This window comes from Lagenorhynchus albirostris, chromosome 16, assembly GCF_949774975.1.
Source record: "Lagenorhynchus albirostris chromosome 16, mLagAlb1.1, whole genome shotgun sequence".
Lineage (NCBI taxonomy): Eukaryota > Metazoa > Chordata > Mammalia > Artiodactyla > Delphinidae > Lagenorhynchus > Lagenorhynchus albirostris.
In genome coordinates this window covers 56221607-56238570 of record NC_083110.1, presented here as the reverse complement: position 1 = coordinate 56238570, position 16964 = coordinate 56221607, and the positions used below count along the sequence as shown (strand labels likewise).

At 39.0% G+C, this 16964-nt stretch overlaps 1 protein-coding gene across 1 annotated transcript in view; it reads left to right on the top strand.

The window, feature by feature from the left end:
- The window catches only part of LOC132507592 (cytochrome P450 2C23-like), a 29480-nt gene that overhangs the window by 8505 nt on the left and 4011 nt on the right, over window positions 1–16964 (top strand). The window contains exons 3-7 of the mRNA XM_060127129.1: window positions 616–765; window positions 1470–1630; window positions 2141–2317; window positions 13620–13761; window positions 14729–14916. Of these exons, the coding sequence (XP_059983112.1) occupies window positions 616–765; window positions 1470–1630; window positions 2141–2317; window positions 13620–13761; window positions 14729–14916 (818 nt within the window). The remainder of the gene's footprint in view (window positions 1–615; window positions 766–1469; window positions 1631–2140; window positions 2318–13619; window positions 13762–14728; window positions 14917–16964) is intronic.

The window sequence follows — 16964 nt, the reverse complement described above, 5'->3', positions numbered from 1 at the left end:
CTAGGAAACTGGTGGTGCATTAAGGAAATTCAGGACACGTAACTGGTTTTGTACAGAGGAAGGAATGAAAAAACACTGATGTGAACATACTGAGTTCCTTTGCTCCTGAGTTTCTCCTTGTTCAGATTAGCTAACATTAGCTGTAGTAATTTCAGAGGCAAATGGAAACATATATTCCCTATTGCTCTGCTTTCCAGTTGCTTATCCTCTAATAGAGAAAATCACAGGTAGAATTAAACCACAAGTTAGAGGGATATTAAGTGTAAAACAGACACTCAGGAAAGAGGTTTGTGAGAACACATGCCAGTCTTTACTACTTTTAACAAAACCAGACAGAGGGCCCTTCCCACACTTGGGAATGTTCTCTACCTGCCAATGATCCGCCTCCTGACTCCATCACCCCTGCCCTCTGTTGACCAGAGCTTGGGTTTTATTTTCTTTGTGACAAATATTTCACCCAAACCAAAGAATATGTTGTGCTCTTCAAAGGCCAGTTGCTAAATCCCTGAAAAGGGGCACTGGCAACAGTGCAGGGTGGACACAGGGGATAAGCTTCAAGGGAAAGTCGGACTCCATGATGCAAAATTCTTTCCTGTTCTTTGCTTCTTTTCCTAGGAATCTTTTTCAGTAATGGAAACAGGTGGAAACAAATGCGACGCTTCTCCCTCATGACCCTGAGGAACTTTGGGATGGGGAAGAGGGGCCTCGAGGAGAGGGTCCAGGAGGAGGCCCAGTTTCTGGTGGAGGAGCTCAGGAAAACAGAGGGTGCGTTCCATTGACCATCCTTTGGGGCAAGGGGCTTCTACACACAGAGCTTCCCACCAAAGCTCCTCCTTTGGGAGGCACGCAATAGTCCACAATCTGCTCTATGAGTCAGGGTGTTGACTAGGAAAAAGGCAGCAGGAAGAAAATGACCCAAAACTGTTACTTAGGACTCACGAATCCTTTTGTTTGGATTCATCTCCCAACTTCGGCACTTACTGGATGTGTAAATTTGGACAAGTTACTTAACTTTTCTAAAACGCAGTTTCCTCATGTGAAAAATGGGGCTAAAAATCAAACCTCAGAATGAGGGTTAAATAATAAAGTTTGCAAAACATTTACACAGTATCCAGCATATATAATACTCCATATTACTTGTTGCTCTTATGGCTATTACAGTATTGCAAAACGTTACAGTTTGCAAAACATTTACACAGTATCCAGCATGTATAATACTCCATAATATTACCTGTTGCTCTTATGACTATTACAGTATTCATTGAGTAACATAATAATTAGTAGTAGTAGCGTAGTATAATACTATAGAGCATGTACTACTAGTAGAAGATCCCTACATCCTAATTTGAAGAAGTTTAGAGAAAATAAAATATAGGTATCAATCTGAGCAAGAGGGAGGCCCTGTTCTTGAAGCCCTAATGCAAGCTGATGAAAATTCTAAATGTTAGAATTTTTTTTTCTCACATCAGCTCAGCCCTTGGACCCTGTCTTCATCCTCTCCTGTGCTTCCTGCAACGTGATCTGCTCCGTCCTCTTCAATGAGCGTTTCCACTACAACAATAAGACGTTACTCTCCCTGTTGAGTGTGTTAAATAAAAATTTTAATCGAATAAGCTCTCCCTGGAACCAGGTAAAGCCAAGTCTGCATCTGCCCTTGCAGTTGATCTCATGGGGGCACTGGGAGCCCATAGGCAGGGTAAAGGGCTGTGAGCTCCCCACCCTGCCCCACGAGCACGTGCCAACACAAGCACTGTCACCTTCCCACAACGTGTGTCTTGTCGAGTGGATGAGTGCAGTGTCGCTTACCCCAGCACCTATGGAAGGCTGCCCTCTGCTTGCTTCTGTGAGTTGACTCCCACAAAAGAAGACATCACGTTCCCCGTTGCCTATGTTTCTTTTAAGGCCCCTACGCACATTCTCCCCTTCTCGACTCTGAGGTTGGCCAAGGGTGATTGAGCAAGGAGATGGGAAGGGGCTGCTCTCTCATGTACGTGATGGTCACCTTCCCTTCTTTTCTGCTCAGAAGCTTGAGGAAGGGATTCTCCCTAGCCAGACCCCACAGAGGGTTAGGTGCTCCACTTAGAAACACTGGTCTCTCTTCACAAACTGAATTGCTGATGTATTTTTTTTCTCATTTTAGATTTACAATCTATGGCCAAAACTCATAAAGCATCTCCCTGGAGAGCACAAAGCATTCTCAAAAAGGCTTAATGATGTTAAATATTTTATTCTGGAAAAAGTGAAGGAGCATCAGAAGTCCCTGGATCATAATAACCCTCGAGACTACATTGACTGTTTCCTCAGCAAGATGGAGCAGGTACTGTATGTGACATCTTTCCCTGGTATTATATTTTATCAGTCCATGGAAATGCAGGAAAGCATAATCACACCATGTAGGTAATTCTTTTTTTTTTTTTAATTTGGTTGTGCTGGGTCTCAGTGGCGGCAGGCAGGCTCCTTAGTTGTGGCATGTGAACTCTTAGTTGCATCATGCATGTGGGATCTAGTTCCCTGACGAGGGATCTAACCCAGGCCCCCTGCATTGGAAGTGTGGAGTCTTAACCACTGCGCCACCAGGGAAGTCCCCATTTTGGTAATTCTTAATATTTTGATATCTTATGGCAATGGGGTACACTATTAACAATAACAGAAATTTAAAAATAGTCCAAAGCCCTCTTTTTCCTTTGTATTTTTATTTACTTCCTACACTTGGATATTAGCATTTAATGAAGTGTTCTCGATACATATTTACAATGAGCTACATATATATATATATATATATATATATAAACATGCATATATATATATATATATATGCATGTTTCTGAGCATATATTTATCTTGGGGTGGCTAAACACACATGCATCTTCTCTACACATTATTTACACATACATAGTCAGCCATTTTTGCCACAGTGCTTCCCCAGGTAGCATGTCATAGACCAATACATTATAAAAACTGGATTGTGTTTTCCCATAGAACAATCTTGTTATTTGAAACTGGTGATGGATAAAGGGTTCTAAGACAAATACATTATACGTTAACCGTGGATGGTATTAAACATATTGAATAGCAAGTATCACACAGCCACCAACCCTTAGAACATCACTGACATAAAATACCAGCATGAGTGTCCAAGAGAACATCAGTAGAAAAACAGTCGAGACTGTGACAAACAATAGATTGTAAAAAAAGATATTTAAATGTATATACACATACAACAGCTTAAAACCTGAAAATAATTCTTTCAACCCTATAAAATTAACCTCATTTATGCCAAATTTCCCCAGATATATATAAACAAAAGAAAAACCACTCAAGTATATCATAAATGTGCAAGTTATAGCAAACAATTAATAATAACTTGTTTAGTCTTCTTAATCTCTAGGAGGGCTGATTTGGAAAGCTTGATTTCCTTAGAAAACATGTTGAAGGAAGGCATGTTGATGCCCTGTTTTCTTCTTAGAAATTTCCCTGGGGTCAGTAGAGTCATTCAAGCTCATTCCACTTATCAACAGTGTACATCGAAATAGCCTCTTCATTCTGATGGAAAAGTTTGTTGTTGGCTCTCAGAGGACTAGATGTTTGTCTGGAAAAGAGAAAAAAATAGCCAGGTTTTTAATTCAATCATTTAAAGATTTTATTTAGCACCAACTCTGTATCAGTCATGGTGCTTGGTAAATGGAATAAAATGATGAATCAGATACTACCCTGTAATTTTCTTTCATAGCACTTATCGTAGTTTAACAAAATATTTATTTAATTTACCTCTATATTCTCCACTACACTGTATACTCCAAAGGGCTGGAGTATTGTCGATTTTTCACGCTTTGTATCATCAGCAACTAGCACAATGCCTAAAATATTGTAGATGCACATAAATATTTATTGAAATAATTATTGAATTAATTAATTAACAAAGATACAGTCCTTGACTTAATGGAGCTTACAGTCTAGTGCAAAGATCATCAAAACAAACAGTAACAATGAAGTGCTAATAGGGGAAGTACAAGATTGTTATGGGAGAATGTGGCAGGAACGCTAATGCTAGTCTAATTCGAGTCAGGAAGGGACTTCTAAACCAAGGCCCAGTGGATACATCCCTGCTCACATAGGTGAACAATTGAGCTGAGAGCTGAAAGGTGAGTAGGGATTATCTACATAAAAGTAGCAAAGAAAAATATACCAAGCAGAGGAACAAGATGTGCAAAGGCCCTGAGGCAGAGGGAAGCTTGGGGATATGAGGGGGTAGAGAGAAAGTCAGTGTGGCTGGAAGGGAGGGAGCAGGGGAGAGTGGTAGGAGAGAAGCTAAAACAGCAAGAGGTCAGCAGGCAGACCATTCATGCAGGGCCTGGCAGGACACATTAATTAGTTTAGCTTTTATCCTAATATCAGTGAAAATCATTTGCAGGGTCTAAGCACTGTGTAAAGGATGACCATATTTGTGATGTGGAGAACAGATTGTAGGGGTCAACAGTGGATGCAAGGAGAACAGCTAGGAGTTGTTTCAGGGTAAATTTTCTGGTGGCAGAGCCTAAAATAGGGATTTGTGTGGAAGTGATTTATTAAGGGAGTGCTATCAGGAGAAACTTCTATGTATGTGAATGAGAGAAACAGGATAAGGAAGGGGAAAAATTAAAAATAGATGTGGTTTCAGGTGAAGCCTAGTCTCTACCTGATCCTACAGGGGGCTCTAGAGTATAAATTGCACTGCAGAGTTTGTCCTTCCCTGGGGCAACGGAGCTGGGCTTTTGTACTCTTGCACCTATCAGTCATTGGTCACAGGCAGCCCCATGAGGGTGGTCTGGGAGACTGATTCCCTCCCAGGCTTCTCTTGTCATTGTGGCTCCAGTGTCCAAGGGACTCCAGAGAAAGTTGCAGGTGTGAGCCAAAGCAGCTGTGAGGTAGGTTATCAGAACCAGTAAAAGGGATCTGAGCAGGGCACCAATAGCATTTTCTGTACGAGATGATTGCACTGGCCCAAGGCAAAGAAGATGGCCAAGGGTACTGGTGGTGGAAATGAAGAGACGTGGATAGATTTGAGATACTTTTAGGAGGTAAAATTAACAGTCTTGGTGGTGAGTTGGGAAATGCAAGAGATGAGGAGCTGTGTTCCTGGCTTGCCTAACTGGATGGAAGCTGGGGCCATTCACCAATACAGGAAACACTGGAAAGGGACCACGGACAGTTGTTAACGTACATACCAAAGCCTTGAGATCCTCTGAAAGAGTAGAGGAAGGAACAAAAGAAAGTTGATACGCCAACGTCTGGATTTCAACCATTCCTTCCTCTCCTGCCCTCCACATCTATTTTTCCTTTAAGATAACTATCAATAGAAAATGGGTAGAAACTTCTGAAGCATTTCTGCTTTCCTGTAAGTTTTGTTGCATTATGTTTTAATCTCTAAACCTTACTACATAACAGATTTGGGTGTGTTAAGAATTAAACAAAATGGTGGAGTTCATTCTACTTAGCTAAATTACAGAGTTAGAACATAAATAGAAGATATATTGATATTTCCATTTTCTCCCTCACTCTCTTCCAAAGCAAAGATTTTTAAAAACCTACTGGAACTTTCTGTTGTGAGGGAGTTATTTAAAATGCTCAGTATTCCAGATCAAGGCAGTAAGAACTATAGGTAGGAAGTGGCAACGTGCCTAAAAACTTGGACATCCATATGCAGAAATCATCCCATTTTGAAATGAACAGGAGAGACATGGTATAAAGAAACTGAGTTAAGAAAAATTTGATTCAGAGCTTTAAAAGTAAAGCTAATAGTTAAAAGGAGTGCTCTAATACTTTTCTTAAATTTAAAAACAGTGGTTTAAAAGCCCACCAAAAGTTAATCAGCAATGAAAATAATTTAATTATAGTGAAAAATAGAGATTTTATTAGCTTAACTAGTTTATATATATTAAACAATAATTTATTCAACAAATTCTTAGTCTGGCTATTATGCCAAGGGTTGGGGATACATCAACGAAGAAGATTTAATCCCTATTATTTTTAGTATAGTAATTTTAAAATAGAAAGCTCAGAGATTGGTTCAAGATGGCAGAGTGGAAGGACATGCACTCATTCCCTCTTGCGAGAGCACTGGAATCACAACTAACTGCTAACAGTCATCGACAGGAAGACACTGGAACTCACCAAAAAAGATACCCCACATCCAAAGACAAAGGAGAAGCCACAATGAGACAGTAGGAGGGGCTCAAGCACAATAAAATCAAAGCCCATAACCACTGGGTGGGTGACTCACAAACTGGAGAACAATTATACCACAGAAGTCCACCCACTGGGACTTCCCTGGTGGCACAGTGGTTAAGAATCTGCCTGCCAATGCAGGGATCACGGGTTCGATCCCTGGTCCGGGAAGATTGCACATGCTGCAGAGCAACTAAGCCCATGCACCACAACTGCTGAGCCCATGTGCTGCAACTACTGAAACCCATGTGTCTAGAGCCCATGCTCCGCAACAAGAGAAGCCACCGCAATGAGAAGCCCACACACCACAACGAAGAGTAGTCCCCACTCACTGCAACTAGAGAAAGCCCGTGCAACAACGAAGACCCAACACAGCCAAAACTAAATAAATTAAAAAACAAAAAACAAATTCTTTAAAAAAAATTGAAAAAAAAAGAAGTCCACCCACTGGAGTGAAGGTTCTGAGCCCCAAGTCAGGCTTCCCAACCTGGGGGTCCGGTGACAGGAGGAGGAATTCCCAGAGAATCAGACTTTGAAGGCTAGCAGGACTTGACTGAAGGACTTCAACAGGACTGGGGGAAACAGAGACTCCACTCTTGGAGGGCACACACAAAGTAGTGTGCACATCGGGACGCAGGGGGAAAGAGCAGTGACCCATAGAAGACTGAACCAGACCTACCTGCTAGTGTTGGAGGGTCTCCTGCAGAGGTCGGGGTGTGTGTGGCTACGTCTCACCGTGAGGGCAAGGACACTGGCAGCAGAAGTTCTGGGGAGTACTCCTTGTCATGAGCCATCCAGGAGTCCACCAACAGCCCCACCAAAGAGCTTGTAGCCTCCAGTGCTGGGTCACCTCAGGCCAAACAACCAACAGGGAGGTTGATCAGCAGATAGCGGATTAAAGTTTTACTGAGCTTCTTACCAACCAGAGCAACACCCAGTTCTACTCACCACCAGTCCCTCCCATTAGGTAGTTTGCACAAGCCTCTTAGATAGCCTTATCCACCAGAGGGTAGACAGCAGAAGCAAGAAGAGCTACAATCCTGCAGCCTGTGGAATGAAAACCACATTCACAGAAAGACAGACAAAATGAAAAGGCAGAGGACCATGTACCAGATGCAGGAATAAGATAAAGCCCCAGAAAAACAACTAAGTGAAGTGGAGATAGGCAACCTTCCAGAAAAAGAATTCAGAATAATGATGGTGAAGATGATCCAGGACCTCGGAAAAAGAATGGAGGCAAAGACTGAGAAGATGCAAGAAATGTTTAACAAAGACCTAGAAGAATTAAAGAACACACACCTAGAAGAATTAAAGAACAAACAAACAGAGATGAACGATACAATAACTGAAATGAAAAATACACTAGAAGGAATCAATAGCAGAATAACTGAGGCAGAAGAATGGATAAGTGACCTGGAAGACAGAATGGTGGAATTCACTGCTGTGGAACAAAATAAAGAAAAAAGAATGAAAATAAATGAAGACAGCCTAAGACCTCTGGGACAACATTAAATGCAACAACATTCGCGTTATAGGGGTCCCAGAAGGAGAAGAGAGAGGGAAAGGACCTGAGAAAATATTTGAAGAGATTATAGTTGAAAACTTTGCTAATGTAGGAAAGGAAATAGCCTCCCAAGTTCAGGAAGCACAGAGAGTCCCAGGCAGGATAAACCCAAGGAGAAACACGCTGAGACACATAGTAATCAAACTGACAAAAATTAAAGACAAAGAAAAATTATTAAAAGCAACAAGGGTAAAACGACAAATAACATACAAGGGAACTCCCATAAGGTTAACAGTTGATTTCTCTACAGAAACTCTACAAGCCAGAAGGGAGTGGCATGGTATATTTCAAGTGGTGAAAGGGAAGAACCTACAACCAAGATTACTCTACCCACAAGAATCTCATTCAGATTGGACGAAGAAATCAAAAGCTTTACAGACAAGCAAAAGCTAAGAGAATTCAGCACCACCAAACCAGCTCTACAACAAATGCTAAAGGAACTTCTCTAAGTGGGAAACACAAGAGAAGAAAAGAACCTACAAAAAAAACCCCAAAACAATTAAGAAAACGGTAATAGGAACATACATATCGATAATTACCTTAATGAATGGATTAAATGCTGAATTAAATGTGAATGGATTAAATGCTCCAACCAAATGACACAGGCTCACTGAATGGATGCACAAACAAAACCCATATATGTGCTGTCTACAAGAGACCCACTTCAGACTTAGGGACACATGCAGACGGAAAGTGAGGGGATGGAAAAAGATATTCCATACAAATGGAAACCAAAAGAAAGCTAGAGTAACAATACTCATATCAGATAAAATAGGCTTTAAAATAAAGAATGTTACAAGAGACAAGGAAGGACACTACATAATGATCAAGGAATCAATCCAGGAAGAAAATATAACAATTATAAATATATATGCACCCAACATAGGAGCACCTCATTACATAAGGCAAATGCTAACAACTATAAAAGAGGAAATCGACAGTAACATCATAATAGTGGGGGACTTTAACACCTCACTTACACCAATGGACAAATCATCCAGACAGAAAATTAATAAGGAAACACAGGCTTTAAATGACACATTAGACCAGATAGATTTAACTGATATTTATAGAACTTTCCACCCAAAAGTGGCAGAATACACCTACTTCTCAAGTGTACATGGAACATTCTCCAGGATAGATCATATCTTGGGTCACAAATCAAGCCTTGGAAAATTTGAGAAAATTGAAATCGGATCAAGCATCTTTTCTGACAACAATGCTATGAGATTGGAAATCAATTACAGGAAAAAAAACTGGAAAAAACACACATACATGGAGGCTAAACAGTGTGCTACTAAATAACCAAGAGATCACTAAAGAAATCAAAGAGGAAATCAAAACATACCTAGAGACAAATGACAACAAACCATGACAATCCAAAACCTATGGGATGCAGCAAAAGCAGTTCTAGAGCAATACAATCCTACCTCAAGAAGCAAGAAAAATCTCAAATAAACAATCTAACCTTACACCTAAAGGAACTACAGAGACAAGAACAAACAAAACCCAAAGTTAGTAGAAGGAAAGAAATCATAACAATCAGAGCAGAAATAAATGAAATAGAAACAAAGAAAACAATAGCAAAGATCAATAAAACTAAAAGCTGGTTGTCTGAAAAGATAAACAAAATTGATAACCCTTTAGCCAGACTCATCAAGAAAAAGAGGGAGAGGACTCAAATCAATAACATTAGAAATGAAAAAGAAGTGACAATGGACACCACAGAAATACAAAGCATCATAAGAGACTACTACAAGCAACTTTTTGCTAATAAAATGAGCAACCTGGAAGAAAGGGACGAGTTCTTAGAAAGGTATAACCTTCCAAGACTGAACCAGGAAGAAATAGAAAATATGAACAGACAAATCACAAGTAATGAAATTGAAACTGTGATTAAAAATCTTCCAACAAACAAAAGTGCAGGACCAGATGGCTTCACAGGTGAATTCTATCAAACATTTAGGGAAGAGCTAACACCCATCCTTCTCAAACTCTTCCAAAAAATTGCAGAGGAAGGAACACTCCCAAACTCATTCTATGAGATTCACATCACCCTGATACCAAACAAGACAAAGATACTCCAAAAAAAGAAAATTACAGGGCTTCCCTGGTGGCACAGTGGTTGAGAGTCCGCCTGCTGATGCAGGGGACACGGGTTCGTGCCCTGGTCCAGGAAGATCCCACATGCCGCGGAGTGGCTGGGCCCGTGAGCCATGACCGCTGAGCCTGCGCATCCGGAGCCTGTGCTCTGCAGCGGGAGAGGCCACAGCAGTGAGAGGCCCGCGTGCCGCAAAAAAAAAAAAAAGAAAAAAGAAAATTACAGACCAATATCGCTGATGAATATAGATGCAAAAATCCTCAACAAAATACTAGCAAACAGAATCCGGCAACACATTAAAAGGATCATACACCATGATCAAGTGGGATTCATCCCAGTGATGCAAGGATTCTTCAACGTACGCATATGAATCAATGTGATACACCATATTAACAAACTGAAGAATGAAAACCATATGATCATCTCAATAGATGCAGAAAAGGCTTTTGACAAAATTCAACACCAATTTATGATAAAAACTCTCCAGAAAGTGGGCCTGGAGGGAACCTACCTCGACATAATAAAGGCCTCATACGACAAACCCACAGCAAACATCATTCTCAATGGTGAAAAACTGAAAGCATTTCCTCTAAGATCAGGAACGAGACAAGGATGTCCATTCCTGCCACTGTTATTCAACATAGCTTTGGAAGTCCTAGCCATGGCAATCAGAGAAGAAAAAGAAATAAAAGGAATCCAAATAGGAAAAGAAGAAGTAAAACTGTCACTGTTTGCAGATGACATGACACTATACATAGAGAATCCTGAAGATGCCACCAGAAAACTACTAGAGCTAATCAGTGAATCTGGTAAAGTTGCAGGATACAAAATTAATGCACAGAAATCTCTTGCATTCCTATACACTAACAACAAAAGATCAGAAAGAGAAATTAAGGAAACACCTCCATTCACCACTGCAACAAAAAGAATACAATATCTAGGAACAAACCTACTAAGGAGGTAAAAGACCTGTACTCAGAAAACTATAAGACACTAATGAAAGAAATCAAAGATGACACAAACAGATGGAGAGATATACCGTGTTCTTGGATTGGAAGAATCAGTACTGTGAAAATGACTATACTACCCAAAGCAATCTAAAGATTCAATGCAATCCCTATCAAATTACCAATGGCACTTTTTACAGAACTAGAATAAAAAAGTCTTAAAATTTGTATGGAGACACAAAAACCCCGAATAGCCAAAGCAATCTTGAGGGGAAAAAAATGGAGCTGGAGGAATCAGACTCCCTGACTTCAGACTATACTGCAAAGCTATAGTAATCAAGACAATATGGTACTGGCACAAAAACTGAAATATAGATCAATGCAACAGGATAGAAAGCCCAGAGGTAAATCCCCACACCTATGGTCAACTAATCTATGACAAAGTAGGCAAGGATATACAATGGAGAAAAGACAGTCTCTTCAATAAGTGGTGCTGGGAAAACTGGACAGCTACATGTAAAAGAATGAAATTCAAAAAAAAAAATAAAGAATGAAATTCAAACACTCCCTAACACCATACCCAAAAATAAACTGAAAATGGATTAAAGATCTAAATGTAAGACCGGACACTATAAAACTCTTAGAGGAAAACATAGGAAGAACACTCTTTGACAAAAATCACAGCAAGATCTTTTTTTGACCCACCTTCTAGAGTAATGGAAAGGAAAACAAAAATAAACAAATGGGACCTAATGAAACTTAAAAGCTTTTGCACAGCAAAGGAAACTATAAACAAGATGAAAAGCCAGCCCTCAGAATGGGAGAAGATATTTGCAAATGAATCAACAGACAAAGGATTAATCTCCAAAATATATAAGCAGCTCATGCAGCTCAATATTAGAAAAACAAACAACCCAATCAAAAAATGGGCAGAAGACCTAAATAGACATTTCTCCAAAGAAGACATACAGATGGCCAAGAAGCACATGAAAACCTGTTCAGCATCACTAATTATTAGAGAAATGCAAATCAAAACTACAATGAGGTATCTCTCCTCACACCAGTTAGAATGGGCATCATGAGAAAATCTACAAACAACGAACGCTGGAGAGGGTGTGGAGAAAAGGGAACCCTCTTGCACTGTTGGTGGGAATATAAATTGATAGAGCCACTGTGGAGAACAGTATGGAGGTTCCTTAAAAAACTGAAAGTAAAATTACCATATGACCCAGCAATCCCATTCCTGGCCATATACCCAGAGGAAACCATAATTCAAAAAGACACATGCACCCCAATGTTCATTGTAGCAATATTTACAATAGCCAATCATGGAAGCAACCTAAATCCCCATCGACTGACGAATGGATAAAGAAGATGTGGTACATATATACAATGGAATATTACTCAGCCATAAAAAGGAATGAAATTGGGTCATTTGTAGAGACGTGAATTGATCTAGAGACTGTCATACAGAGTGAAGTAAGTCAGAAAGGGAAAAACAAATATCGTATATTAATGTGTATATGTGGAATCTAGAAGAATGGTACAGATGAGCTGGTTTGCAAGGCAGAATTAGAGACACAGATGTAGAGAACAAACGTATGGGCACCAAGGGAGGAAAGTCGGGGGAGTGGGGGTGGGGTGTGATGAATTGGGAGATGGGGATTGACATATATACACTAATATGTATAAAATGGATGACTAATAAGAACCTGCTGTATAAAAAAATAAATAAAATTCTAAAATTCAACAAAAAAGAAAAAAATTGGAGAATATATGCCAAAATATTGTCAATGTTTATTACTTAAATGATAGGATTAATTTTCTTCTAGTTCCCCTGTAATTTCTAATTTTTTGACAATGTTCATATATTTGTACACATATAATGCATTCCTGTATGTAACACTACAATGTATTTGTATTTCTATGATGTATATGTATTACTTTTGCAAAGTTAATGTAGATATATGAAAAAAATAAGAATAAAAATATATTCTTGATTTAAACATTAGAAGGGTGCAAAAAAAAAAAAAAGAAAGCTCACTCACTGTTTTTAAGCCCTGGATCAGTTTATTTTCTAAAGACTTTGTAGATCCCATGCAAAAAATTATAAGTTAAAATGTCCTATATGTACAAGTACAATCTTCATATTAGAAATGCCAATAATGGGGGTGGGTGGAAGGGAGGCTTAAGAGGGAGGGGATTTATGTATACATATAGCTGATTTACTTTGTTGTACAGCAGAAACTAACACAACATTGTAAAGCAATTATACTCCAATAAAAAAAAATGAAATGCCATTAATAATGATGTGTCATATGTGAGAGTGTGGGGCTGTGAATACCTAAGTCTTTGTAAGTGAAGGAAACAGACCAGTCCCAAACCAGTGATTTCTCTACATTGTGCTCACACAGAGCTTATCTAGTCTTTTTCATTAAATATAATAAAAGAAGATACCATTTACTGAGTATTTGTATATATGAAGAATTTTTCCAAGATCTTCCACCCATTAATTCTTTTAATTTTTATAATAACCCTATGGGATATGTTCTACTTTTTACCCCAATTTCACAGATGATGAAATTGAGTAAAAAGGTAAAGTAACTTGCCAAGGGCACACATCTGTTCATTGACCAACCTGGGATTTGAACCAGAAGTTTCGATTCCATGACGGATTTCTTTATCTACCACCCTACCGTGCACAAAATGAAGCCTATTGCTAGTGATGGGGTGTGATCATAGAGCTCTGATAAGCCACTGCCTTCTTTTTAACTCATGTGGCCATTAACTCTACCATCTACAGGAGAAACAGAACCCAGAGTCTGAATTTCACTTGGAGAACTTGACAACCTGTGGATCAAATCTGTTTTCAGCGGGAACAGAGACAACCAGTCTCACTCTGAGCTATGGGTTCCTGCTCCTAATGAAATACCCTGAGGTTCAAGGTACAGCAAATATCCTAAGTATTTATGTAGGATAAAATATGAGCTCCTGGCACTGGTGAGGGTGGGAAGATACCACTGGCAGTGACAACTTCTCTTTCTTTGGACTGCCTTGTAGAACGTCATGCAAAGGGTCATCCATGGTTTGATCAGAATTATATCAAATGATGCTGATAAGAAAGAGAGACCTTTATGAACCCAAAGGCTTTCATTTAAGTTTAAACACAGAGGAGCTTCTGAATCCCAACTCTTCCATATGTGATGCAATGCTGAAGAGTGAGCCCTATTTAGATGAGGGATGCATGGATTCCCACGATGGCTTCTCATTCTCGGCCTGCCCATACCTGGCTGTGTGACCTCAAACAAGTTATTTCACCTCACAGGCCTGTGTTTTTCCGTCTTGAGAATGGATCAGACTCCCCAAAGGGAATTTTTAGCTCCAATGTAATTTAAAATTAAAAAATGAAATTGTAGTAGCGTGATTTTCTCAAGCACGTTCTCAGAGCACAGGTCTTAGAAAGCCAGTGTTTATACTGCTTAACAAAATGGTGTTTGTCATTCCCACAAAATGTGTAGGACACTGGATGAGGCTGACAAAGGAGATGCTCCCACTAGAGTGAGGATTAAACATTTCCTCTCCACAGCTGCTTTGCCAGGAATCTGGGGTAAACCTTAATCCCTGCCACAGAGGTCATCTCCTCACCCATACAGGAGGACAAACCAATTCAGGCAGGAGGCCAAGGACATAGCTGATGCAGCTTTTATGTTTCCTGCAGCAAAATCTCTGGTCTTTTAGATCAGAAAATAGAAAATAGAAATTCCATTGAGGAGCAGACCCGTGGGCTGTTTAGCAACATGTCTTTGACCTTGGGAGCCTTTTCTAGGCCACTGTCTATTATACATCGTAAGCATTTCCAGGTATCCAGGGGACACATCTCTTGAGTAGCATTCATGATTCATGTCTTTGCAGCCAAAGTTCATGAAGAAATTGACCGTGTAATTGGATGCAGCCAAAGCCCCTGCATGAAGGACAAGATAAAGCTGCCCTATACAGAGGCCGTGCTTCATGAGATACAAAGATACATCACCCTCCTTCCTTCTAACATGCCCCGTACTGTGGCCCGGGATACGAAATTCAGACAGTACTTCATCCCTAAGGTTAGAGGTGTCTGGGAAACCTGGGTGGGATAGAAGGGGCAGCATGATACCTCAGTGGGGCCTGAGGCATCTCAGTTCTGTTTCAGGAAGAGAGGCAATTGAGAGACATAGAAAGAACACAAGGTCAGAGTCACATGACCTGGGTTTGAAATCTGTCATTGCCATGCAGTGCACCCTCAGGCCATTATGTCACCTCTGTGGTCCTGTCTCTGCCTTCCTGGAATGGGGAAGCTGACCTGGGGCTCCCAAGGACCCTCACACTCTCACGTAGAATGTATTGAGGGAGAAGTGATTTGCATTAATGCGAATGTTGTGGGAACAGAAACCTGATTTTCCATGATGGATTTTAAATAGGGGGAAGAGATGAAAAATGTATCTGCAGCTCTAAAGTAATCAAGTCAAATGTCAGCTTTCTTTAACCCGAATTCTTTCCTCTGAAGACCTCATATACCAGGACATTTGGGATATTGCTGCCCATGACAGTTAACAATTATCAAAAGAGTAGTCAGTCTTCTGTAGTCAGTCTTCTGTAGTGATTAAGGGGTTGGGTTTTACATTTAATCCATTCAAGAGTATAGAAGAGGAAGAAAAGGTGACAGAATACTGCAAAACTGAAACAGCTCCCAACCTTACTGCCAAACGTAAATGCAAAAGTCTATTAACACATAAGTCTAGCATCACATTAAAAATACTACATCACCAGCAAGTGAAGGTAATCAGGAACACAGGAATGGTCTAACACCAGAAAATCTGGTTTATTATCACCATATAAGTAGAACTTAGAGAAAAATCACATGATAATCACATTTGTACAGAAAATGCTTTTGATAATATTAAAGAGTTTAACCCTTAAAAAAATAGGAATAGATAAATACCTCATTAGCCATGGAAAACATATTTCCCAAATCATGCTTTTTGACTAAAAGCATTCCTATTAATATCAGGAATAAGACAAGGCTATCCACCATTACCAGTATTTAACTAGAATTAGAAAAAGGTAATGAGGTAAAACATTTAAGAGGCAGGGTCGATTTGTAGGTGACATAATTGTACCTGGAAAACTCAAGAAAATTAACTTAAGTACCACTGCAAAAATAGAATTTTCCAGTGGTTGGGTACAAATTTATTATTAAAAAAATCAATTTCTACCCTATATAAAATAAAAGCTATGTTTTAAAAACATAATGAATAAAAGCTTTTTATTGATAAAAACGAGGATAAAATACTTAGGAATATACTTGATAAGAAATTTGCAAGATTTATACCAAAAAAAAAACCCCTTAAAATGTTAATGAAAGATACACAAGTTTTGAATAAATTAGATTTATTCTGTGTTCAGGTAGGAAGATAGCAGTTACCCTGAAATTAATCTATGCATTTATGAGATCTCAATGAAAATATAAACTAGATACTTTTTTGGAACTAAACTAACAGATCTCAAATTTGATGTGGGAAATTAAAAAATAAAGAATAGTCAGGGACAGGTCCTACCAAATATTAAAATATAAGGTCACAGTTATTAAAGCACTATAATACAGCTTCTTGAGTAGACAGATCAATCAAATAAAGTCTAGAAATAAATGTAATTATACATGGAAACTTAATATATGATAAAGTGGCTTTTTCCTTGTAACCTAGAGGAAAAATATTGATTATTCAGTTGTAGAACTCCCAGGGGAGTTGGAAAAAAAAGAATAATAAATCCCTACCTCAAACTTTCATATAAAATAAATTTTATATGAAAATTTATTCTTGGTGGCTCAAATATATACACATAGGATATTAAACTATAAAAGTGCTAAGGATAAAAGCAATAATTTTTTTTGAGAATTTCAGAGTGAAGAAAGACTTCCTAACATTGACCAAAGAAAAGAGGAATAAGAGGGCTATACATTTAAAAATGGATAAATTTGGTTACATGCAAGTAAGAAAAATCTACCTAAGAAAAAGAAACAAAGTCAAAAGACAAATGACAAACTGAGACAAAATGTTTCATAGTTCATAAGAACAAAGAACTAATTACTGAAAAATAAAATGAACTCCTACAG